The 22,709-nt window shown below is 40.5% G+C and overlaps 2 protein-coding genes across 3 annotated transcripts in view; one reads left to right on the top strand and one right to left on the bottom strand.

Moving 5' to 3' along the window:
* The window catches only part of LOC139939729 (small subunit processome component 20 homolog), a 34,967-nt gene extending 21,443 nt beyond the window's left edge, over positions 1 to 13,524 (top strand). Inside the window, exons 35-53 of one of the 2 annotated variants that reach the window (XM_071935820.1) lie at positions 176 to 300; positions 830 to 1,071; positions 1,736 to 2,032; positions 2,169 to 2,267; positions 2,652 to 2,819; positions 3,040 to 3,354; positions 3,770 to 3,886; positions 4,402 to 4,572; positions 6,309 to 6,440; positions 6,995 to 7,105; positions 7,495 to 7,644; positions 7,790 to 7,909; positions 8,218 to 8,412; positions 10,090 to 10,243; positions 10,622 to 10,965; positions 11,436 to 11,826; positions 12,263 to 12,408; positions 12,610 to 12,736; positions 12,838 to 13,524. In XM_071935820.1, the coding sequence (XP_071791921.1) occupies positions 176 to 300; positions 830 to 1,071; positions 1,736 to 2,032; positions 2,169 to 2,267; positions 2,652 to 2,819; positions 3,040 to 3,354; positions 3,770 to 3,886; positions 4,402 to 4,572; positions 6,309 to 6,440; positions 6,995 to 7,105; positions 7,495 to 7,644; positions 7,790 to 7,909; positions 8,218 to 8,412; positions 10,090 to 10,243; positions 10,622 to 10,965; positions 11,436 to 11,826; positions 12,263 to 12,408; positions 12,610 to 12,736; positions 12,838 to 12,953 (3,520 nt within the window). In that variant the 3' untranslated portion in view covers positions 12,954 to 13,524. Of the gene's footprint in view, positions 1 to 175; positions 301 to 829; positions 1,072 to 1,735; positions 2,033 to 2,168; positions 2,268 to 2,651; positions 2,820 to 3,039; positions 3,355 to 3,769; positions 3,887 to 4,401; positions 4,573 to 6,308; positions 6,441 to 6,994; positions 7,106 to 7,494; positions 7,645 to 7,789; positions 7,910 to 8,217; positions 8,413 to 10,089; positions 10,244 to 10,621; positions 10,966 to 11,435; positions 11,827 to 12,262; positions 12,409 to 12,609 lie in introns of both variants that reach the window. The other variant, XM_071935821.1, reaches the window with a different exon arrangement.
* A 124-nt stretch (positions 13,525 to 13,648) lies between these two features.
* LOC139940087 (tuftelin-interacting protein 11-like) lies at positions 13,649 to 22,500 on the bottom strand. The gene is made up of 13 exons (XM_071936327.1): positions 22,301 to 22,500; positions 21,542 to 21,672; positions 20,885 to 21,079; positions 20,216 to 20,434; positions 19,255 to 19,562; positions 18,510 to 18,780; positions 18,092 to 18,314; positions 17,572 to 17,733; positions 16,825 to 17,043; positions 15,882 to 16,088; positions 15,330 to 15,475; positions 14,959 to 15,030; positions 13,649 to 14,599 (listed from the first exon to the last, which is right to left on the bottom strand). The coding sequence occupies exons 1-13, from the start codon at positions 22,413 to 22,415 to the stop codon at positions 14,420 to 14,422; spliced, it is 2,448 nt and encodes an 815-aa protein (XP_071792428.1). The 5' UTR covers positions 22,416 to 22,500; the 3' UTR covers positions 13,649 to 14,419.
* Between the last annotated feature and the right edge of the window lie 209 nt (positions 22,501 to 22,709).

Below are 22,709 nucleotides of genomic sequence, written 5' to 3'. Positions count from 1 at the left end.
TGTCAAGACCAGGATTCGAACCCACACCTCTGCTGACCAGAAACACCAGAGGTTGAGTCTAGTGAGCTTGATTGCTTGGCCATGACACATCTGTGTTTTATCTTCCAATGCTGTTTCTGTTATTTTTCAACCCAGTGATGATTTGAAACAAACAATTTTTTTTTTTTTTTACCAGGTTGGTTGTCGCAGTCTTGGACTCGTTTCATTTTGATCTGTCGCTCTCGGAAGGTGTTGAAAATGTACAAGTTGGAAAAACATCCACCAAGAATGAGCCACCTCCGTCAGAAAATTCAGCAGAAGGTATAACTAATTTCATTAAGCCAAGAACTCTTTAAAAAAAAGAAATCACTTTACTAACCAAGAACTAACTCAATGGAGAGAAGACGAGGAAGGAAGGTTGAGTTTTAGTCGTGGGAGGAAAACCCCTGAGGACTAGTCAAGGCATTAGCTGATTTCCAAGTTTTTTTTTTTTTTTACACAGTACAAATTCTTGCAGTGCCTGAAAAAAAGTTTTTAATTATTTATTTATTTATTTATTTATTTATGTGTTTTGTTTGTTTTACAAAGTGCAGAGTTCAGTTGAAACCAACGGTTCTTTTCAGAACCACCCAAATCATTTAGAGATAGTCATTACATGGTGTTTTGGCAAACTTTTACAATATTGTATTTCCACCACGCAAAGTTTCAAATCCTACTTAAACTGCAGTTGCATGTCTGCAGTTAAGGATTTGAGGAAAGTGTCTTCTCTCTAGTGAAGACAGTCGGCTAAGATTCCTTGGCTACAGTTTGCCATTGATAATCGAGTCAATCTTTTTGTTATATGTTTCAGATAAAACCGGAGAAGAAAATAAGAAGTCCGAAGTAGCGAAAACTTCCTCTGATAGCGATGATGAAAACAACGATGAAGATGACGAGAAAGAGGTTGAAGAAGGTGATATCAATGAAGATGATGAGAAGGATACCGAGAAGGAGGTTGACAAGCATAGAGGCCAAGTTACCATGGCAACCAAGATACATCGTATCATCGTGGCCAGCATCCTGCCCAAGCTGCACAAGACCCTTACAAAGAAGGTACTGACAGTAATATTTTTCTATTTGTTTATTTGGGTTTTGTCGTTACTAGGTCCAAAACAAAGGTTATATTTATTAAAACATTGGTCTTTGAAAGAGTCTTAATCCTTTTTAATATCAAGGTTTTCTGAAGAACACCATACATTGAACCAATCATTTAAGTAGGAAATCGTGTTTTAGCTGAAACAAGCAAATGTTTCAGGCATCAATAGATTATAAAATTGAAAATTGTTTGATCCCTTTAAAAAAAAAAAAAAAAATTCCCTAGAGGAGAATTATTTCTCAAGATGTTAAACATTAACAACAGCTGCAGTGCTTCTTACAAACAAAGTAAGTTTCCCCTTAAGGTGATCCCCTGGCTGACGCTTCCCAGGTTGTATTGTAATTTGGGTGTGATCCCTGGCTACACGGCAGTTAACGGTTGTATGGCTTCTGACTGGCACCCCCGAACAAAGATATTGACAAAATAGGGACACCGCCAACATAGGGCTAGATAGCTCAGTTGGTAGAGCGCCACCACGTTAATCCAGAGGTCGTTGGTTCGAATCCCACTCTAGTCAATTCTTTGCTCAACCCCAAAAATCATTACAAAGTAAGTTTTTAGCTTAATTACCACAGGTATACCATCCCCCTTTAACAGAGCATATTTCTTTGACTCCTTTAGGCTAAGAGTGACGAGCATCACAAGAAAGCTCGCTTTGCTGTCGCAGAAGATGATGAGATTCTACGAGTCCCAATCGCCCTGGCCATGGTCAAGCTCCTACAGGCCCTGCCCAAGAAGACCCTCCACCAGAACCTCCCCAACGTCTTGATCAAGGTGTGTCAGATGCTGAAGAGTAGAGCCAAGGATGTCCGAGACGTCAGCCGGGACACGTTGGTGAAGATTCTGGCGTCTCTCGGCATCGGGTACTTCTCTTTCATCCTGAAGGAACTCAGACATGCCTTAACAAGAGGCTATCAGGTAAGAAGGGAGGGGGTTCTCGAGGAAACTTATCTCTGAAAATAGAATTTACCCTCTAACATAAAAGTTTTTGATAATCCCAGAGCAGATGCAAAGTTTTCAAAACGTACCTAATTTCTGTCTGTTTTAATCGCAGCTTCACGTGTTGAGTTTCACCCTCCATGCACTCCTCCATAGCTCCATGCCGACTCTACAGCCAGGGAACCTCGATGCTAGCATCAGCTCAATGGTGGAGGTAATTACCAGGAGTAATAGTAGACACTTGTACAAGAGAAGCGTTCCCAGAACTCCCTGGCCGGAGCTTTCCGAACCAGCGCTCTTCTATCTTTGATGTTTCTTATATTTCCCCTATCTGCCCCTGTATTTTAATCCACTGTTAAATGCTATCATGAGTTGAGAACCTTCTACTTTGTTTTTTTTAAGAATAATTTGCCAAACAAAATTTTCTTCCTCTTTGTTTCTTTTCTTGTTGTTATTGTGTGTTGATGTAACTTTTGAAATATTTATGAAAATATTGTTAGTTACACCTAAATTATGCAGTTAAAGAGGGTCCGCTACAAATTATGACGCATTTTCTTATAGTAAGAACCTTTTCGTTATTGCTTGGTTTTTCATTCAGGTTTTCAACAAAGAACTTTTTGGGGTGGTTGCTGAGGAAAAAGAAGTAGTTGGCATTGTGGGTAAGCTGGAGGAGGCCCGCAGCATCAAGGGTTACGACTGCTATGAGATGGTAGCTAAGGTCATAGGTCAGGGTTCATTGACCCGACTTATTCTCCCATTGAAAGAGGTCAGTATATCGGATGTCAATTTCATTAAGCTGTGAAGCAGAAATTGCAGACGAATCACGCACAAAGTTTTTTGAAATGTTGTAAATTTGTATTATGTAATGTATCAATAGAAATTTATGAGTGCACTTTCTCATGTAATGTTTTTTCTTCTGATTGTATGGTCTGGAGGCGCCTTATCCACAGTTTGATATATTTGTGATTCGTCTGCTTTCTATGTAGATTCTAGAAACCTCTCACAGCCACAAGGTTGTCCGTAAGGCCAGTGAGGTTCTGAAATACGTAACCATGGGACTGATCAATAATCCAGGGATTACCGTGGACTCCATGTTAATCTTTATCCATGGACTGGCTACCGAGACCATCCCATTGATGACACCCCTGGAAAGGTCAAAGGGCAAAGTGAAGCCTCCACCAGACCCTAGAGCCGCCCCTGAGAGTACGTACCTCTTACTCCCTGCCCCAAAGAAGGGCGGAACGACCCCACAGGTCAGCATCAAGACCAACATGTACCTCATCGTTGAGTTTGGACTTCAGGTGAGGGCAACACTTTTTTTGTTTAAGTAAACTTTACCAAACGTGAAAAAGACATTTTAGAACTCAATCACATAAAGCTGAATTGTCTCAGATTTTGTCCTTGTCTCAGTCTCAGATTTTTGAGTTTCAGACTTCAAGGAAATACAAATGCTTAAGCACAAAAAGCAGCTAAGCACAACAAAATTATGCTTACCACAATAAGGTTACAAGTCAAACCACCATGTCGTGTGTACAGTTTGTGTCCAGTATCCTGTTTGGCAATATTTTCTGCCACAATCATTTAATGTAAATTTTGGCTGCTAACCTGTTGCTGTAAGGCAATAATTTCCTGTGCTTGGCAGTGGGCTCTGTTGTCAACTTTAGAAACGTTTACCTAAGCATGACCTTTGACCTCAATTATTGTCTTTGCTAATAGTTGCTGCACATGAACTTGAAGAGATCCAAGTTGTCGCCTTCCAACCAACAACACCTTCAGATGTTGGATCCGTTCGTTGGAATTCTCCTGCAGTCACTCACATCCAAGTACACAAAGGTAAAGACACACGTTGCCCTAGAATATTGCTACTAAGGGATCGGAAACTTCAGACTGTACCTGAATTTAGACACTGTAAAAGATCAGCTTGAACAAACATGGCAACAAGTGATCTTTGTTAAAATTAATTTTACATGTATTCAATCAATAAGGAAATGGAGCACACACTCTCTACCCACTCCCAGTAAGTTTCAGTTTAGTTTTCACCTCCAGCTCCAGCCTACACGCTTCACTGAGCTAAGCCCAGCTTATCCTGTGCATCGGCCAGTCTTCATGCACCATCGAGCTAGGCCCAACTCCCAGTTAATCTACAAGGCAGTATTTAGTAACAGAGTCCAGCATTCTCCTGAAAACGATCAGAGCAAGCTGATTGAACCGTTGAGTTGTCAACCATTGGTTCTTTTCAAAACTACCACTACTTAAAAGAGATGTACACATGGTGCTACCACAAAACCTCACCAAATAAATAGTTAAAAACCTGCTTTTTTATTTTGTCACTATCTTTCTGTTATCAGGTGACGGTTGTCGCTCTCCGCTGCGTCAAATGGCTGCTGCGCTATCCTCTGCCCTCTATCGATAAAAGCGCAGTCAAACTAACAAAGACGCTTTTTAAAATCCTCAACGAGTATGCCACTGCAGGAGCAGCCAAGGGCGCTAACTTTGACATTGTTGTGTGCTGCTTCAAGGTAAATTCACCAAATTGTCATCTAGTGTTTCATATGTTTCTATATTTTAGACATCCGGTTTTGGACTCTTTTAGTTCATAACAAATTTTACAGTCGTTTCTCAAAAACTACATCATTTTAAAGCATTTATATAACGAGGGAAGTTTTCCCAGCCTGGCCATCTTTTACATAGCTAACTTATATACAAATCTGTGGACATTTATATTTTCAATGTTGTGTGCAGGACACCAAAAATTGTACATGTGACCCTGTAGTTTGGCTGGTAACCTTATTCTGGTAAGCACAACTATTTTGTGCTAAGCTACTTGGTTAAAAGAGAAGTTCCATACAGTACCATTTGCAATTGTTATTTACACTAGTTGTGGTGTTGTTGTTTGTTGTTTTCTCGGTAGGCTGTAACCGTGCTAGTCCGTGACGTTCAGCATCATACCAATGATGAGAAGCAGTTACACTAGTTGTAATGTTGTTGTTTGTTGTTTTCCCGGTAGGCTGTAACCGTGCTAGTCCGTGACGTTAAGCAGCATACCATTGATGAGAAGCAGTTACACTAGTTGTAATGTTGTTGTTTGTTGTTTTCTCGGTAGGCTGTAACGGTGCTAGTCCGTGACGTTAAGCAGCATACCATTGATGAGAAGCAGTTACACTAGATGTAATGTTGTTGTTTGTTGTTTTCTTGGTAGGCTGTAACCGTGCTAGTCCGTGACGTTAAGCAGCATACCATTGATGAGAAGCAGTTACACTAGTTGTAATGTTGTTGTTTGTTGTTTTCTTGGTAGGCTGTAACCGTGCTAGTCCGAGACGTTAAGCAGCATACCATTGATGAGAAGCAGTAACACTAGTTGTAATGTTGTTGTTTGTTGTTTTCTCGGTAGGCTGTAACGGTGCTAGTCCGTGACGTTAAGCAGCATACCATTGATGAGAAGCAGTTACACTAGTTGTAATGTTGTTGTTTGTTGTTTTCTCGGTAGGCTGTAACGGTGATAGTCCGTGACGTTAAGCAGCATACCATTGATGAGAAGCAGTAACACTAGTTGTGATGTTGTTGTTTGTTGTTTTCTTGGTAGGCTGTAACCGTGCTAGTCCGTGACGTTAAGCAGCATACTATTGATGAGAAGCAGTTACACTAGTTGTAATGTTGTTGTTTGTTGTTTTCTTGATAGGCTGTAACGGTGATAGTCCGTGACGTTAAGCAGCATACCATTGATGAGAAGCAGTAACACTAGTTGTAATGTTGTTGTTTGTTGTTTTCTCGGTAGGCTGTAACCGTGCTAGTCCGTGACGTTAAGCAGCATACCATTGATGAGAAGCAGTTACACTAGTTGTAATGTTGTTGTTTGTTGTTTTCTTGGTAGGCTGTAACGGTGCTAGTCCGTGACGTTAAGCAGCATACCATTGATGAGAAGCAGTAACACTAGTTGTAATGTTGTTGTTTGTTGTTTTCTTGGTAGGCTGTAACGGTGATAGTCCGTGACGTTAAGCAGCATACCATTGATGAGAAGCAGTTACACTAGTTGTAATGTTGTTGTTTGTCGTTTTCTTGATAGGCTGTAACGGTGCTTGTCCGTGACGTTAAGCAGCATACCATTGATGAGAAGCAGTTACACTAGTTGTAATGTTGTTGTTTGTTGTTCTCTTGGTAGGCTGTAACCGTGCTAGTCCGTGACGTTAAGCAGCATACCATTGATGAGAAGCAGTAACACTAGTTGTAATGTTGTTGTTTGTTGTTTTCTCGGTAGGCTGTAACGGTGCTAGTCCGAGACGTTAAGCAGCATACCATTGATGAGAAGCAGCTACAGGTATTACTGACCTACGCTGAAGAGGACATGCATGACCACACCAGGCAAGCCACTGCATTCGGCTTACTCAAGGTAAGCAGGAAAACAGGCAGCCCACTACACCAACTGGGCCAAATAATATAGAGCTGCTTATGCAAAGAATACTGCTTAGCAAATTTGTTGGCTAAGCAAAAAAATGGATGGGGCACCAGTCACAACAATGTTAATGTTATGGACTTTTGGCTGGTAACCAGTTTCTGCGAATTAATATTTTTTCTGTGCTCAGCACGTTTTTGTGCTTACAGGCTTTATGCTGGGCCCAATTTTACAGAGCTGCTTAAACAGAAAGCATTGCTTAACAATTTTCTTCTGAGCAGAAATGAATAGAATACCTGTCACAAATGGTACACGTGCCTGGTAAGCATAATTGCTTTTGTGCTTAGCTACTTTTTTGTGCTCAAGCAGCTCTAAAAAATTGAGTCCAGGGCTTAATTTCATAGAGCTGCTGATGCAAGTAGCAATTTTCTGCTAAGCAAAAAGGAGCTGGAGAAAATTAATGTAAAACTATAGATCTCCTTTTCCGATGAATCTGGTAGGGATGGGAACCAGGCCACAATCATTAATTTGTTTGTGTGTTTGTTTACCAGGCTATTATGTCCAGGAAGTTGATTGTTCCAGAGATGCACGACGTCATGAAGAAGGTCGCTCAGCTCTCCATCACATCAGGGAGTTCATCCGTCAGGCTTCAGTGCAGACAGGTTAGTAGGGCAATCAAGACATCCTTTACAATCCGAGCAGAAAGACTTTCTGTTTGTGTCCTCAGAATTACGTCTGCCACTTTGAGTCTTTCCTAATCTACTTCGCTGCAGTAAATAAACAGCAGGGCCCAATTTCATGGCTCTGCTTGACGCCGATTTCTGCGCTTACGATCACCCTTACTGTTCAAGCGCCGAACACATCCTTATAGACTGTGAGAGGAATAACCTTGTATTAGCCCCAGGAGTAGGTGGCATCGTTCCCCTGGTGACAGTCAAGTGTATACCTCGCCGTGAAGTGGCTGTTCGTGGCCTTGTGATGTAAGGTAATCTCTCATTAAAAAAAAAAAAATAGAAAAATCATATTACCGTTTGCCTCCTACTTTTTACAGGTTATTATGAGCTTTCTCCTTGACTATCCACTGGGTAAAAAAGTCAGAGGTCACATTGAGTTCTTTGTCAGCCAGCTGAACTTTGAGCTGCAGACGGGTCGTGAGTCGACCCTCGAGATGTTGGCAACGATCTTCTCAAGTTTCCCGCAGGTGAGAACACTTTCCTTGGTTCCCCTTACATTTACTGGGATATTTTATTCCATTTTATTTTTGCTGTCAGAGTCCAATAACAATGTATTAACAAAGCGATGTACTTACTTTTTGTTCTCTTTTTTCCCCCCACCTTTTTTTAAAGAAAACCTTGGAGCAATACGCTGGGATGTTTTTCATTCCCATGGCAACCAGGCTCATCAACGATGAATCTGCCAAGTGCCGTAAGCTGACTGCTCTGGCCATCAAGTCTTTACTTCAGAAGGTAAACTGAAGCGATCAATGTCTCATAGTTCACAAAGTTCATTGATTATTGATAATAATAATAATAATTTATTAACAATTTATTGAACTTATATTGCGCTCACTCCTGGACCAGCCTGTTTGAGGGCCATATCAATAAAATGGCATTAGAAAATAACATGGAAACAGCTTTACACTCAAAATCTTACATGAAAACCAGAATGTTGTGTCTGAGCAGTTCAAGTTCTGGTGCTGTCGGAGTGTGGGTTCTGATCCCGGTCTTGATACTTAGAGCAAGACACTTAACCACTATTGCTTCTCATTCTGCAGATACGAATCGACAAGAGAGATGAGTTGTTCGCCATGACAACGCACTGGCTTCAAGACAACAAGCCATCCCATCAACGTCTAGCGTCCCAACTGTGTGGGATCTTTGTGGAGGCAGAGGAGGAAGGGTTCCAGCGTCGGTTGGACACCGTGTTACCGCAGATTGTTGAGCTTATCCGACCAGAGACTTTGAAAAAGGTAAAACTAAAGTAATCGATGATAAGAGTGCAGATAAGATTAAAAATTAATTGTTACTGGTAACACAACCATTTATAAACTCTTGTTCGGGACAAGTGTTGGCTCTGAAAAGAGCTGGGCCAAATTTCATAGACCTGCTCAAGCAGGCAAACAATGCTTAACAATTTATTTGCTAAGCAAAAAAGAACATAATACCAGCCATGTGTTGTATATGTGACATGGTATTTTGGCTGGTAACCTTGTTCCAGTAAGCATAGTTATTTGTGCTTAGCTACTTTTTGTGCTCAAGCAGCTCTATTAAAAATGGGCCCTGGTGTGGTCTTGGCATTTAGAATATTCAAAATGTTTGTATAATGTTTTTGTTAGATTTTTACCCACCTACTGTTTAACCATTCAAAATTATTTACCCTGGTTTTGTATGATAGACAAACTACACCATTGATGTTATATTGACTATTTTTTAATTGCTTCATTATATATGACTTATTGTTGTTCTGATCAGCTGGAGAGGAGGACCTTTGTTTTCTTTCTTAAAGGCAGTGGACACTATTGGTAACTACTCAAAATAATTAGCATAAAACCTTTCTTGGTGACAAGTAATAGGGAGAGGTTGATGGTATAAAACATTGTGAGAAACGGCACCCTCTGAAGTGCCATAGTTTCCGAGAAAGAAGTAATTTTCCACGAATTTGATTTCAAGACCTCAGATTTAGAACTTGAGGTCTCGAAATCAACCACACCTTAGTGTGACAAGGGTGTTTTTTTCTTTCATTCATATCTCGCAAGTTCGATGACTGATTGAGCTCAAATTTTCACAGGTTTGTTATTTTATGCATATGTTAAGATACACCAACTATGAAGGCTAGTCTTTGACAATTACCAATAGTGTCCACTGCCTTTAAGGGAATCCTTGATCTCCAGCTGGTTCTCTTTCAAGTGTTTTCTCCCTAATTGTTATTGTACTTTTGAAGTATTATATTTATGCGTTTTTCTTGCAAATATTTTTGTGCACCTTTTTAAAAACCAGCTTGAAAGGAGAGCTTGATGACAGGATCTTTATTTGTTTCTGGCATTCCTTCAGGCTCCAGCTGGTTTTCTTTCCTTCCTCTGTATTTTAATTGCTCTTGGCGTGTATTTCAATTTATTTACCAATGTGCATTATTGTACTTTTTATCGGTTTACTCTAATTATTTCTGATTCTGGGTTTACTGTAATTTTTTCTGATTCTACAATCGTATAACTATTTTTAAACACCTTGTATAAATTATTCTCTCTAACGTCTTTCTTTTTTCTCTGCATTTAATTTTGTTATATTTTAATGCGCAGTAGAGTATATATGTAGGTGTTGTGCAATATGAATGTCTGTTATTAATATTGTTATTATTATTATTATTAATATTAATCAAAAGAGTAGGAGGTTTTGTTTCTGTGGAATAGTCTTCCTTAGCATATTTGCCAGGCCTAGTTCTTTACACTGTTTTTATGTCTCTGTTAAAAACTCATTTGTTTGAAGTTGCTTATTTGTAATTGTATCTTTCACTCATTGTTGTTTTATTGTCTCTTTATAATGCGCTTTAATAGGAGCTTTTGCATGAGGCGCTTTACAAATGTCTTTATCATTGTTATTATTATTATTATTTATGGTAAATGACGTGATTTTGATTTTTGTTTCTTAAGGAGTCGCCCGTGGAGATTGAGGATGAGGTATCGATGGAGGAAAGACACAGCGATCACATGTTGTTCAATCTACTCTCGGCACTCGCTAAGATGTTCAAGTGTTGCTCGCTCATTGGCAGCAGAGTTCACACCCAAACCATGAACGCAATCTGGGGTAAGTTCCCAGATTGATCAACTGGGCCAAATTTCATGGCCATGATTACCTTCAGCAAAGAATCAGCGCTTACGTAAGCAGGGAATTCCGTGCTTACGTCAAGCATATTTCACGGGTTAAGTTTGGCTTGTGTGCGTGCGTACTCCACGTTACTAGCAATCTTCGCTTACAAGGCTAGCGGAAGGCTTAGCTTAGGCTTATTTAAAAAAAAATTGTTATTGTGCATGTTTATGTTATTTTTTGTATTAAGCGTCATGAGAACTTTGTGCGTTTATAATTTTTCATTATTATTATTATTTAATGAATAGTTCTCAAGATTAACAAATCATAAACTTGTGGTCCTGATTAATTTTGTTATAATTTTTGTCCCCTATTAAGAATCTATCCAGACTCATCTTCTTCATCCCCACACCTGGGTGCGTCTGGTTTCGGCCCAACTCTTCGGCGAACTGTTTGCCTCCAAACAACCAGACAGCTTGGCCAAAGCCTTGCTAAAGGCGTCTAGTACCCAGACTGATCCCAATGAGAAGAGGGTCGGAGCCAACCCGAAGAGAAAGCGGAAGGCTGTGGAGGTTGGGGAAGAGGAGAGGGGCGGGGGCGGAGTCAGAGAGGTTGGGCAGGAGTACCCGTTCAACCACGGACCGGACGTCATACGGGATTTAGTCTGTATCTTCTGCTCCCAACTGCAATCTCATTTTATTGACAAGAAACTCAGTGATCAGGTCAGGAATATTTTTTATATTTTGATCAATAAAGTATTGGGTTTTTTGGGGGGCTATAGTTGGTGATTGTGTACTTTGTCTTTAAAGGCAAAGTTTACCCTTTGGTTTTTGGAGTCGTTCGGTTGTAACTCTATATAAATGTGGGTATAAAATAAAACAAAAATGTAAAAATTTCACTTCAAAAGGTGGTCCAGTTTGAGATATTGCCAAAAAACCGGCGTGAATATCTATGCAGGAAGAATAATCCCTAATAGGAAGCGTTCCTCAGATTCTAATTTGGGGCCATAAAAAATGATATCTTTTTACAAAACCACATTACTGAAAAGTGAAAAGTTTCTAAAAAAATTGTTTATACTATCAAAAGCATACATGTAGGCTGCTAACCAAAAGTTTTTATTGCCATTCATTTTAAGCATGATTGCCAAACGTATACCTTCCGTTTAATGTTGTTTTGGTCTCTTTGCTTAAAGGTTGTAAGAAATCTGGTCTTTGTCGGGAAGGTCGTTCGTCACTTAAACCCAGATGAAGGTCTTATAACGGATACCGAAGATGAAATCCCAGACGATGATGGAGAAGAGGTCATGGATGACCTCACTCAAACACAAGAGGGCAGCACCACCAACAAGAGAACGCTTGAGACGACGCATTTTGTGTCTAATCTGAGTTGGATGATCAGGAAGATGTGTCGGATCGCGTCGTCGGAGGCCGCCAAGAGTCCCAAGAAGACATTGAAGAGGAATTGCGTCATCAAGTGGCTGGCGGCAATCTCAGTGGATGTTGGAGGAGAGAGATTGAAGCCTCATCTTAAACAGATCTTAAAACCAATGTGCCGAGAGATTAGTGACACAAAGTCGCACGAAGGTATTTGTTTGCTTGTTTGTTTGTTTGTTTGTTTGCTTGTTTGTTTAGATGAGCTTCCCTTCAAGGGAACTCTGCGAATTCACACGAGGGGATATAAACCTTTCCCCCTTTTTCCCACTCTTAAAAACTGGTTTTACTCTCACATATTTCATGCTTTAAATGTTACATAAAAATTGTAACCTTTGATGTAAAAGCACATGTTTTTATTTAATTTTCTTATCTTGTTTTCAAAAAAAAAATATGAATATATAATTTTTATAACTCTTCTTGGTCTACAACAAGGTGTGGGGAGGCAGGTCTATGGACCACAGATAATTACTTTGCTTTTGTTTCTCCTTGCCCATCTAGAAGTATTTTTGTATTGTGATGTATTGTTGAAATGGCTGAATAAATAATAATAGTTATAATAATGCCTTCTGTTGTTTGATCCCGTTAGATAATGATTTAAGAACACTATGCCAGGAGGCACTGGACCTGATCAAGAGCCTAGTGGGACTGGAAACCTTCTCTCACGCCTACGCAGACGTCCAACGAGACATCACAAAAGCCAGGATTGAGCGGAAACAGAAGAGAGCGTTGCAGGTAAAAATGACGTACAGTTTACAAATAATGAATATCCATGAGTGCAATGGTGAGAATAGTTTTAAAAGATGAAATGTTCTAATCAATGAGGCAAAGCTGAGTTGAATAAAATGTTAAATCAATGCGCCTATTTTGCATATTCATTCAGGATTCTTAAAAGAGGTTTAATATATTTTCTTTTTTCCGATTAATTTTCTACAGGCTGTCGCAGACCCTGTCCAGGCAGCCAAGCGCAAAGAGAAGAAGCACCAGAACAAAAAAGAATCCAAGAAAAGACGAATCCAACAGATGAGACCAACATATCAGTTGGGGAAGAGACCCAGGCTAGGCGAGGGTAAATAGAGAGCCAGGCTAGGTGAGGGTACCTAGACTCATCAAGCAGTGTATCAATATAAGAAAGGCGATGGGAAGAGAGCCAGGCTAGCTGAGGGTACCTAGACTCATCAAGCAGTGTATCAATACAAGAATGGAAATATGTAGAGAGCCAGGCTAGGCGAGGGTACCTAGACTCATCAAGCAGTGTATCAATACAAAAATTGAAATAGGAAGAAAACCAAGCCATGTTGGTGCAAATATGACTAATTATCACAATTTGGCTAAGATTTGCTGAACATTTTTAACAAGCTACAAAGCCAAATATTACCCCTACTTTAATCTGACTTCGTACATCAATCAAGTTTGAAGTTGAATAATTATATTTTTTGCTATAAAATCTTCCCTCGGAGCATACTCCAAATGGTCTGGAAATCTCCCATATTTTGCCACCAGTGCCACAGATTATACCATGTGAGGAATGAATTATTATTTGAAGTTTTTCGTGCCCAACAACAAAATAATTGTTTGGCTATTAATATGTATAAAATTTACAATATCTGTAATAGACTGTGCATGTCTCCTGCGTATTCAAACATTTTCGGGACAAATTTCATCTCACATACAATGCTTTTAATACGTGGAGGAAACAAACTGATTTTTGGTTGAACAAAGAAAAACTGTTCAACTCATTTAAAATTTACCCCATCAGTTTCGCTTGTGATTTAATATTTGATAAGAGACAAACTTTCGCATTTTAACGGGTCCCAATGTTTGAATACGCGCAGGACTTGTACAGTCTATTTGATGGAAATGTATACAAAATAAATAAAACACTATTAACAAATAGAAAACCTTCTTTCTGAGATGATTCATTTTCCAATGAGTTTAATTTAAACAAGTCTGTAAACGTGATTATCAAAAAATACACAAGTATATACATTTTTATCAAGTACAGTTTGTCCGTTACAAATGTCACTGTTTCGGAAACTAATTGTGTATTGTAGAGTACCTGGTAGCTTTTGTGCAAGTTTAATCGCAGTTTGTAAACTAATTAGCTTCCATGACTAATGTAGTCTTAGTGCTACAAATATCTACCAGCCATCTTCAATCAAGCAGGAGCTTAGTAGCTTTTGTGCAAGTTTAATCGCAGTTAGTAAACTAATAAGCTTCCATGACTAATGTAGTCTTAGTGCTATACAAATCTACCAGCCATCTTCAATCAAGCAGGGGCTTTTTTCACTCGGTTGAACCAGGCAGTTTCTCCCAAGGTGGCTAGACTTGCAGAGTGTGAGAAGAGGCACATAGGCAGTAACAATCGAGAGAAGCTGCCCCTCCTAAATCAAGCAAAGTTACCTCCTGGACTGGAGAACATGGATAGGTCCCTAAATAGGTTATGTACATCATCCCAATCTATGCCACACCTTTGATGATGCCCCACCTTTGACGATGCCCAGCCCTTGAGGAGCGGTGCAGCCTTGAAGACCTGATCGCAACAAACGAGAAGGCTATGAGATGCGCCCAACCCTTGCCAAGCGTTTGAAGAGTAGTAATGGAAACAGGAGGTGCTCGCTCATAACAGAGCCAGTTCAAATGAGTATTTGTAGCATCTGAGTCCTTGCATGTCTCTGCTGTACATGACTATTGTAGTCTTGGTGCTTGCTCATATTTAGCAGAAATTCAACTACTGTTTGTGATGCTAGCTCATATTCAGAGCAAGTTCAATTGCCATTTGTAGCCCCATTGGCGTCCAAACATGTCCCTGCTGAACAAACACAACCGCTCTCTCAATGTAGATACTTAACGGACCAAGCATGTAAACATTCTTGCCTTCGTGTCTTCGGTTTGTCGGCACAAACAGGAGATTATGCTCAACAGCCTGAAATAAAGATTGAAAGAAAACACAGATTTGTTCAACTTCTAGCATTGGTTACCGGTATTAAGGAATGTAAAGGAATAGGTCTCGTACTTCAAAAGCGTAACTCCACAATATCTTGCAAGAACATACTGAATGTGCCTTGAGCGTCACTGAGTAATGGATATTGGCGCTTGATCACTTGAAGTGGTGGAATGTTTGTCCGACAGCTGCGAATTTTGAGCAAAAAGGACATCATTTGTGTGGAGTGCTTTTTAAACACACATGACTGCCATACTTGTCCAGTCACGAGTTTCTTGGCCCAGCGCTAAAATCACTAGGTCTGGTTTTAATTTGGGACCTGAAGAAACCCAAGTACTTACCTTCTTCTCAACAAGATCCCTGAAGTTGGTTGGCACGGTGATAACGGGAGCACCACTCATCTGTCTTGAAGGCTGTGCAAAAAATTAACAAAACGTCAAGCATAGCTGTCAATCATTCCATCATTGATTGTGCAGTAACCATAAATTTACTAATAACTAATTCTTAAACAGGGCATTTAACAACGACGCATCGATGCGCTTTATATTGGGCCCTGGTCGATGGGCCAATAACATTCCTTGGGAGTATACAGCCCTGAGCTGCCGTGGCGCTCCTGTGGCTGGTCGTCCAGCTCTATTTAGAAGTAGTTGCCAAAATCAATCGCAGTAATGGCGGATTCACATCCAACTTGAGCAGCAAAGCAACGACTTACCGATCCTTCGGCCTCCCATCTGCTGCCGCCACCTGACACTTCTCGCTGTTTGCGTAAGTTGTTGACGTACGCCATGCTGTCCTCGCTGCCAGAGTACGAGTCCGAGACTGCTTGATTCATCACGTCCAGCGCATCCTTCAAGTACGCTGCATCCACACAAAATTACAAATGATTTGATAAATTGGCAGGGAACCATCCATCTAAACATACATTGCATGAAATTTTAGCTGGTAATCTGAAACTGCCAGAACAGTGGTTTTAGAACACTGCTAAAATAAAGGATTTGAATTGTCTCTAGCTACCGGAAAATCTCGGTGGTATAGTTAGTAAGAAATTTGCTCCTGAATGTCAAAGGTCGTGGGTTCGAATCTCATATCCTAGTAAAATGCCTGTGCTTACACACATCAGTGTATGGGTAAAACCAAAAATATTCTTTATCCCGATTCAAATTTAACATCAATTAAATGGTTTGGTGTTTGGCCGCAGTACAAAATAAGCTCTTGCGAAGTCGGTGGTTTCATTATTTTCTGATAGTTAGGAACAATATCTGACCTTTGACCGCTGCCTCGTCTCGAATACGCTCCGGTATCAGTCCCTTCCAGCCTAGATACCACTTGGTGACCTCCTCGTAGTTGGGATTATTCCCAAGCCAGGAACACAAGACTTGTAGCCACTTGGGAAGGAAGTGTTTCTCAAAGAGACTCGCTAAAGTTGGGGTGGGCAGGAGCTCCTCCCAATCAACCACCCACTGGTACGGTTCTGAAATCATCAACAAAATTATATCGCTAAGTCAAATATTTGTGGTCAAATCAAATTAAGAGGATGATCCAGGGTTAGGGTAAAAGCAGCTAAGCACCGAATAATTATGCTTACCAGAATAAGATTACCAGCCAAAATACCATGTCACATGTTTAATTTGGGACTGGTACCCTGCGCATTTCTGCTAAGCAGAAAATTGTTGGGGTAATATTGTCTGCTTAAGCAGCTCCATGAAATATGGCCCTGAAGATGACCAGAGCAGGCTTGTCGAAATGTTCAGACCAATTGTATAAACCTGAGAACAGGCACTGTGAGTGAATATTATTTGTTTGTTTGTTTGTTTGTTTGTTTGTTTGTTTGTTTGTTTTGATTGTTTGTTTGTTTGTTTGTTTGTTTGTTTGTTTGTTTGTTTGTTTGTTTGTTTGTTTGTTTGTTTGTTTGTTTGTTTGTTTGTTTGTTTGTTTGTTTGTTTGTTTGTTTGTTTAGATGATCTTACCATCATGGGAACTCTGCAAAATCCCGCGAGGGAATATAAATGCCAAGATTGCAACAGCCAATCTCTCATTCTCATTCAAGCATTGGTTTAATGTCTATGATTATGAAGTGCACAAATCAAGAAATTCAGTAACTAAGGCTTATTCTAACCATTGTGAAATCAGCGGTTAGCTTGACAGGATTGGAACCCATATTCTTGTGATTGCAACTCATGCAGTCTAACCACGGAGACCATACTCACCAAGATGCTGCTGGTATGGGTTGATGACAAACTCTTGGAGACAGACGACTAGTTTAGGAATGATGTTCCTGATCAAGAAGGCGTCTAACGTTCCTCGAGAGAAGACACGGCGCCACGGCATGAGGATCGTCTTGGCCGAGCTATCGCTGGGATGCCAATTACTCAGAGCTCTTGCCAGTTTCTGTCGGATCGGGATGTATAGAGGCTCAAGTTTGTCACCTGTGAAAAAAGAAAATTAATGAGGGGAAACTGTTTAGTAATAGGAATAATAACTATTTGAATAATAATTTGGGAGGCTTATCATGCTTGCTTGCAGCTGAGAGGCTAAATAATGGTAAAGGACACAGCCACAACGTGTGCAAGAAGCAGGCATGCAAGGGCGCCTTTGGCAACCAGCACAATTTACCCATATATGACCAGTTGTCGTTTTCATCAAACTCTTCCTAACTTAGGATTAATCTAAAGACTTTAGGACAAAATAAGTTCCCTATCTGAAGATGATAAGACGCAGTGAACCCATCCAAGTTAGGACGGGTTACTTGTCCTAACTCGTGAAAGCGGCCGCTGAGCTACAAAGTTTTTTTTTCAGGGGAGGAAATCCAGAGGTTGCGGAAAAAAAGAGCTAATAATTTATTTTTTTATTGTGATTTGTCAAAGCATAAAGGGGCAGTTGTACAAAGAACCGTTCAACTTGTGCTTGAATGTTCAAGAAATCACAATTTGGAAAATCGATCCAATAAGACTCACCCATTAGCGGCAGCCATGGATGGAGCCAAGCATGTATCGGAATAACATCGGTAACAGGGTTCCACTCATCAACTGTCTCTTGGAGTCTCGGGTAGATCAGCTGATCCAGAATGTTATTCAGCAGCCAGCTCGGTAACAGAGGAAGCCAGTTTTCCATGAGCTCTGGAAGAAAAAGTAACCAGCGTCAAATCTAGCATGAGTGGAAGTATTATCTTCAAGCAAACTTGGATTCCCGATTCTGATTGGTCGAATTTTATAAATCAGGGCACTAAATGAAAATGTAGCTAATATTATGCTACAGAATAAGGTTACCAGCCAAACTACCATGTCACATGTACAATTTGTGACTGGTATCCTGTTTTTTCTGCTTAGCAGAGAATTGTTAAGCAACATTTTCTGCAACCCTTACTCTGATGACATGATCCATCTGACAACATTTTTTTCTAATTCTGCAAGTGAGGTTTCTGAAAAAGTGAAAATCCTTCGAAATGGATAAAAATAAACAAGAGACGATTCTCACCAATAATGGGATCGCACTCTCTCATGTTCCAGTTGGTGATGGCTCGTCTGATTTGCGGCATCCATATCTCCCAGATGATTCTCTCGTACATCGTCATCGTCTTGCCGGTCGCCAGCAAGAAACGACTGTCGTCAGAGTCCAGCAGATCCTTCCATTTCTTAAACAGCTCTGTGTACTTATCGCTGGTCTTCAGCACATCCCATGTTGCTAACTCTTTCTTAATCTGGTGGAGAGAGAATCGTTTGAAATTTGGATCAGCAAGTCTGGGATTAGAATCCAATCTGATGACTCTACCACCAGAACTGAGTCTGGTGCTCTAACCTGCTCGGCCACAACAATTCATGTAGCTTCTGAGATTATGGACAGTTCTTTGTTTACTCCAAAAGGAATTCTGTTGAATCAAATATGGCTGACTTACGAGAGGAAACAGAATGATGGTAGCAAGCTGCGACAATTCAAACGCCTTATACTCCTCCAGGTAACCGTCCATCAGGGTCTTAAAGACTTCCTCGCAGTCCGCTAACGACAGCGGATTATCGCTGCCCGGTTTACTTCTCTCTTCACACATCTCGATGACCACCATGATCTTCTCCAGATGTGAGATCTGTCGCTCCTCTTGGTTGAGCACAGCTTTTAGCTTGCCCTGCTCATGCTGGAGATTGACTACCATGTCTTCTTCATGATGTAATCTGTGGGTCAAGATTTAAGTGACAGGTAAAACATTGTTTGTAAAGTTTTGATTGTTAAAAGAACTGAAAGTGCGATCCCCAAGTACACAGCAGTTAACGGTTGTCTGGCTTGGCTTCCGACTGGCACCCCGAACAAAGATATTGACAAAATAGGGAGACTGCCAACATTAGGCTAGATTGGATAGCTCAGGTGGCAGAGCACTGGCATCTGGAGGTAGAATCCCATCAAATAGCCAATTTGTCTATTTCAAACCCCAAATCTAGTCATTTTTTTTTGTTCAACCCCAATTTGTTTGTATAACGGTCTGAAACTGCTCATCACATTAATCTGAAGGTTGTTGGTCAAATCCATCTCCAGTCAATTTTACTTTGTTCAACCCCAAATGTTTTAAACAGAAGTCTGAAATTTCTCATCACTACAAATACCAAATCTTTACTATTTAAAATTGCCCTAGGAGTCGAGTGTCATCTTACTGTCTGTCATGTTGAATGATCTGCTGTTCCGATAGCTCCACCAGTAGATCCAGATTGTGCATCAGCTCCGGCATCTCAAACCCTGACTTATGACCTTCAATACCTTCGACCTCCAACCTCTCCAAGGGTTTGTTATGCTGATTCCCCAGGTGGCTGTAGCCGGACATCACGCGCTGCTCTGGCCCGGTCATGTCGATAACTTTGACGCTGCTTGCAGCAGTACCATTCTTCTTCTTCTTCTTCTGGTGGATGGATTTCTTCACGTCCTCCACTGAGCGGTAGACATACTTGCTTTTTTTCTTCACGACCTGACAAAAAAGAGATGTTAAGATGTCGACCTGATCAGACTTTTAACAAGCATGGCAGTTACTTTGACGATGGTGGTATGAAATAGGCCAGAGGTCAGTTTTACTTAGAGCTATAGTTGACCTTCAAATTCATATTTCAATCATAATTTTTGGTTTTGTTTCAATGAGAGATTGCCTTACATCACAAGGTCGATGGCCACTTCAAGGTGAGGTCAACACTGAACAGATTTGGGCTACGAACACAAATCAACTGCCACCAGGGGCATGTTGCCACCTACTCCTGGGGCTGAAACTGGGTTACCCTCTTCACAGTCCGTAAGGATGAATGCATGGGTATCATTACAAAAAAATAGTGCATAACAAATTTCCTTGCAATGCCAAAAAGAAATGAAGTTGCGACAATGTAAACTTTATGGAATTTTGTGCTGGTAACCAGTTTCTGTTTAGCAAGATTTGTCTGTGCTTAGAAAATTTGTATGCTGACAAGGGCCTAGGTATGGCCACCTAGCCATAGCTGTAGTCAAAGCCAGCAATTCAAACAAGTTTCACTTGACTTTTGGCCTTGCATGGATTTTACCAATCATTCGCTACAACACAGAACCCCACCCTCAACGAACTTCCCTCGCTTGGAATTACCACAAACTATTCTTTACCTCTCCGCCCCTTTTCCATCTCGCAAGCTCCTCCCTGAACTGGGTGTCTTCTTCCTCCTCAGAATCCACCGTCTCCGGTTCCCGGCCGCCGCGTCGCCCCACAAACTGGGATCCTGCGTTGGCACCGACTGCCCCTTTGCCTTTATGCTTGGTGGCCTCCACAGGGCGTACAATACCCTGGTTGGCTTTACCGAGACCCTTACCAGGGATGTAACCCATCTATACAGAACAAAATCACAAATAAATGTTGTCAAAAATTATGTTGAATAATTGTGCAACATCAGGCTTTGAACTTCGCTCTTGAAGGGGCACAGTAATTTTCCTGTGAAGGGGCACTTTTATGGGGAAAATGTAATGGAACCTAATACAGAGTGCACCACAGCAAAAGTACAGGGCACAGTGGCAATTGCTGTGGTGCCATGAGATATCTCGAGGCCTGCCATGTTTACAGGAATTAACTCGAATAGTAAGTCTGTAGGATTTAAGGCTGTGAATGGCTGTGATGGTTAGTTGCTGTTGAGCGGTCAGGCGTACTGGACTCGAGCTCTGGTGATTCTGATCAGCAGAATGTGGATTTAGAATCCCAGCCTTGACAATTGTGTCAAAAAGCAACCATTATTATTGGACCCTGTGTGAGGACCTGATTTGAATATTTATCTCCCCTATTACCTGAAGAAGAAGTTTCTCTCCAATACCATTCGTGTGTTTCTGCCAATTGCCAAAATTTTTGTCAGATTTCATAAGTGTGGCATGCGCTCGTTCTGCATTGGTCTTGCTCTTTGAAGTCTTTGTTGATCCCTCCGGGCGCAGTGGAAGCTGATAGGAGATAGATGATGAGGCCTGTTCTTCTTTATTTCCATCATTCTATTTAAAAAAGACAACGACAAGTGTGTATTAGAAGCCGTATATTTAAAAAACAAAAACAAGTGTGTATTAGAGGCAGTTTGTTATTATTTGACTAATGGCAGTATTGAAAAAACATGTATTATATGAAATATTATTTTGATTGTTGCTCTTAAAGAGTTACTCTTGAGTCTTAAAGCAATCTGAAGAAGAACAGAAAGTTCCTTTAATGGCAACTGAAGATTTTCAGATATTTATTTAATTTTTGTTTCGATTTTTCTAATGGCAAACAAATTTAATCAGGCTTAAGTATATCATGCCTGAACTATCCAACATCTTTAAACTTGGAGGATAAGATTAAAATATGACTCTGTGATTAGAATATTGTTATTTGGGCCTACATCCCTTCTGAATTCTCCCATATTTGGCAACGAGGATATCATGCAAATAATTTAAACTGTAGATAAGTAATCCTGAATTAACCTCTGGTGTTTTTGTTTTCTCTTCTCCCTTGATGCCAGAGCTGATGAAACTCATCTCTTTATTGCCTCGACGCTTAGAGTTTCCGAACCCCTGTCGTTCCTCCTCTTCATCATCACTGTCAGCCCACACACCTAGAAAAAATAGCAACAAAGAATATAAATTCATTAAACCGTAGTCCAATCAGTGGTTTCTTTACCCTTTTTTCACCTTTGTGAACCCTGGTTCAAATCTGAACTCAGACCAGAGATTTAAACCAGAGCAAGGGTTTTTTTTTCGGAAAACAGTAGTTGTCTGAACATAGGGTGTCAGAACATAAAGAAGTTAGAAGTCACAGTTGTTATGGGAGGGGGGACCAGCTAACTGGGCACTGGGGTGCTGTACTCTGTGTGTTTCTGAATGTTGACACCTGCGGTCGATGGTCGTAGCAGCGTTTAGGACGCTGTATGTAGGATTGTTTTCTTAAAACACTCAACAGCATCTAACTAAAATGATAAAAATATTAGTAGGCCTACAGCGCGCATAGATAGTTGTGACAACGTAACCCTCCTCCCGACGGGCCTCCGGGTTACTTCTCTTTTCATAATTGCTTTGCCTTTAAGTTTTAGTTTCAGGGGAACATTTGTAAATAAGCAATTTTAACAAAGCTAGAGACAAACCATTTATTTACAGAATCAGATTCTGTTTTTATTGGATTCAGTTTATTATAACTTGCGCAAGTTTGAAACATGCTACTTTGCGGCATTGCGCTCAACAACTTACCATAAATTGCTTGGGCCTTTGACATTCGTTTTCTTGGCCTGTCGATGTTAAACTCATTTTGAAGATCATAGTCGGTGATCTCAAAATCCTCTACTTCTTCCTTTCCTTGGTCCATTTTTGTGATTGTCTGATGGAGTTATTTATTACCAAAATATTAAATAAATGGCTCATTCTCCGATCGTGCACGATCGCGAAGTAAAAACAACTTCTCCAGTTTTAGTCTGGCGCATTTTCACCTAAACAGAATCGTTAGCCAGTTTACGTTTCGGAGCCAAACAATGGAGTTTAGTACCCCCAAGAGGGCGCTATTTCAGTTTTTGACTGGTTTGTTATTTAACTTTTTATATTTTGTCGGAGGTTCAAGTCCCGAGTGCAACACTTAAAGTAGTAAGTATATTCCTTCTTTGTC

The sequence above is a fragment of the Asterias amurensis genome, chromosome 7 (genome assembly GCF_032118995.1).
Source record: "Asterias amurensis chromosome 7, ASM3211899v1".
Lineage (NCBI taxonomy): Eukaryota > Metazoa > Echinodermata > Asteroidea > Forcipulatida > Asteriidae > Asterias > Asterias amurensis.
This window is presented reverse-complemented; position numbering and strand designations above follow the sequence as displayed.

What these genes read in the sequence shown, in the direction of transcription:
- LOC139940087 (XM_071936327.1), bottom strand. Translation starts at nt 22,415, where the DNA reads ATGGACCAAGGAAAGGAAGAAGTAGAGGATTTTGAGATCACCGACTAT. An exon ending in AAAGGCCCAAGCAATTTATG is followed by an intron (nt 21,673 to 22,300) that starts GTAAGTTGTTGA and finishes TATTTTTTCTAG; the next exon opens with GTGTGTGGGCTGACAGTGAT. An exon ending in GGGATCTTGTTGAGAAGAAG is followed by an intron (nt 14,600 to 14,958) that starts GTAAGTACTTGG and finishes TCTTTATTTCAG; the next exon opens with GCTGTTGAGCATAATCTCCT.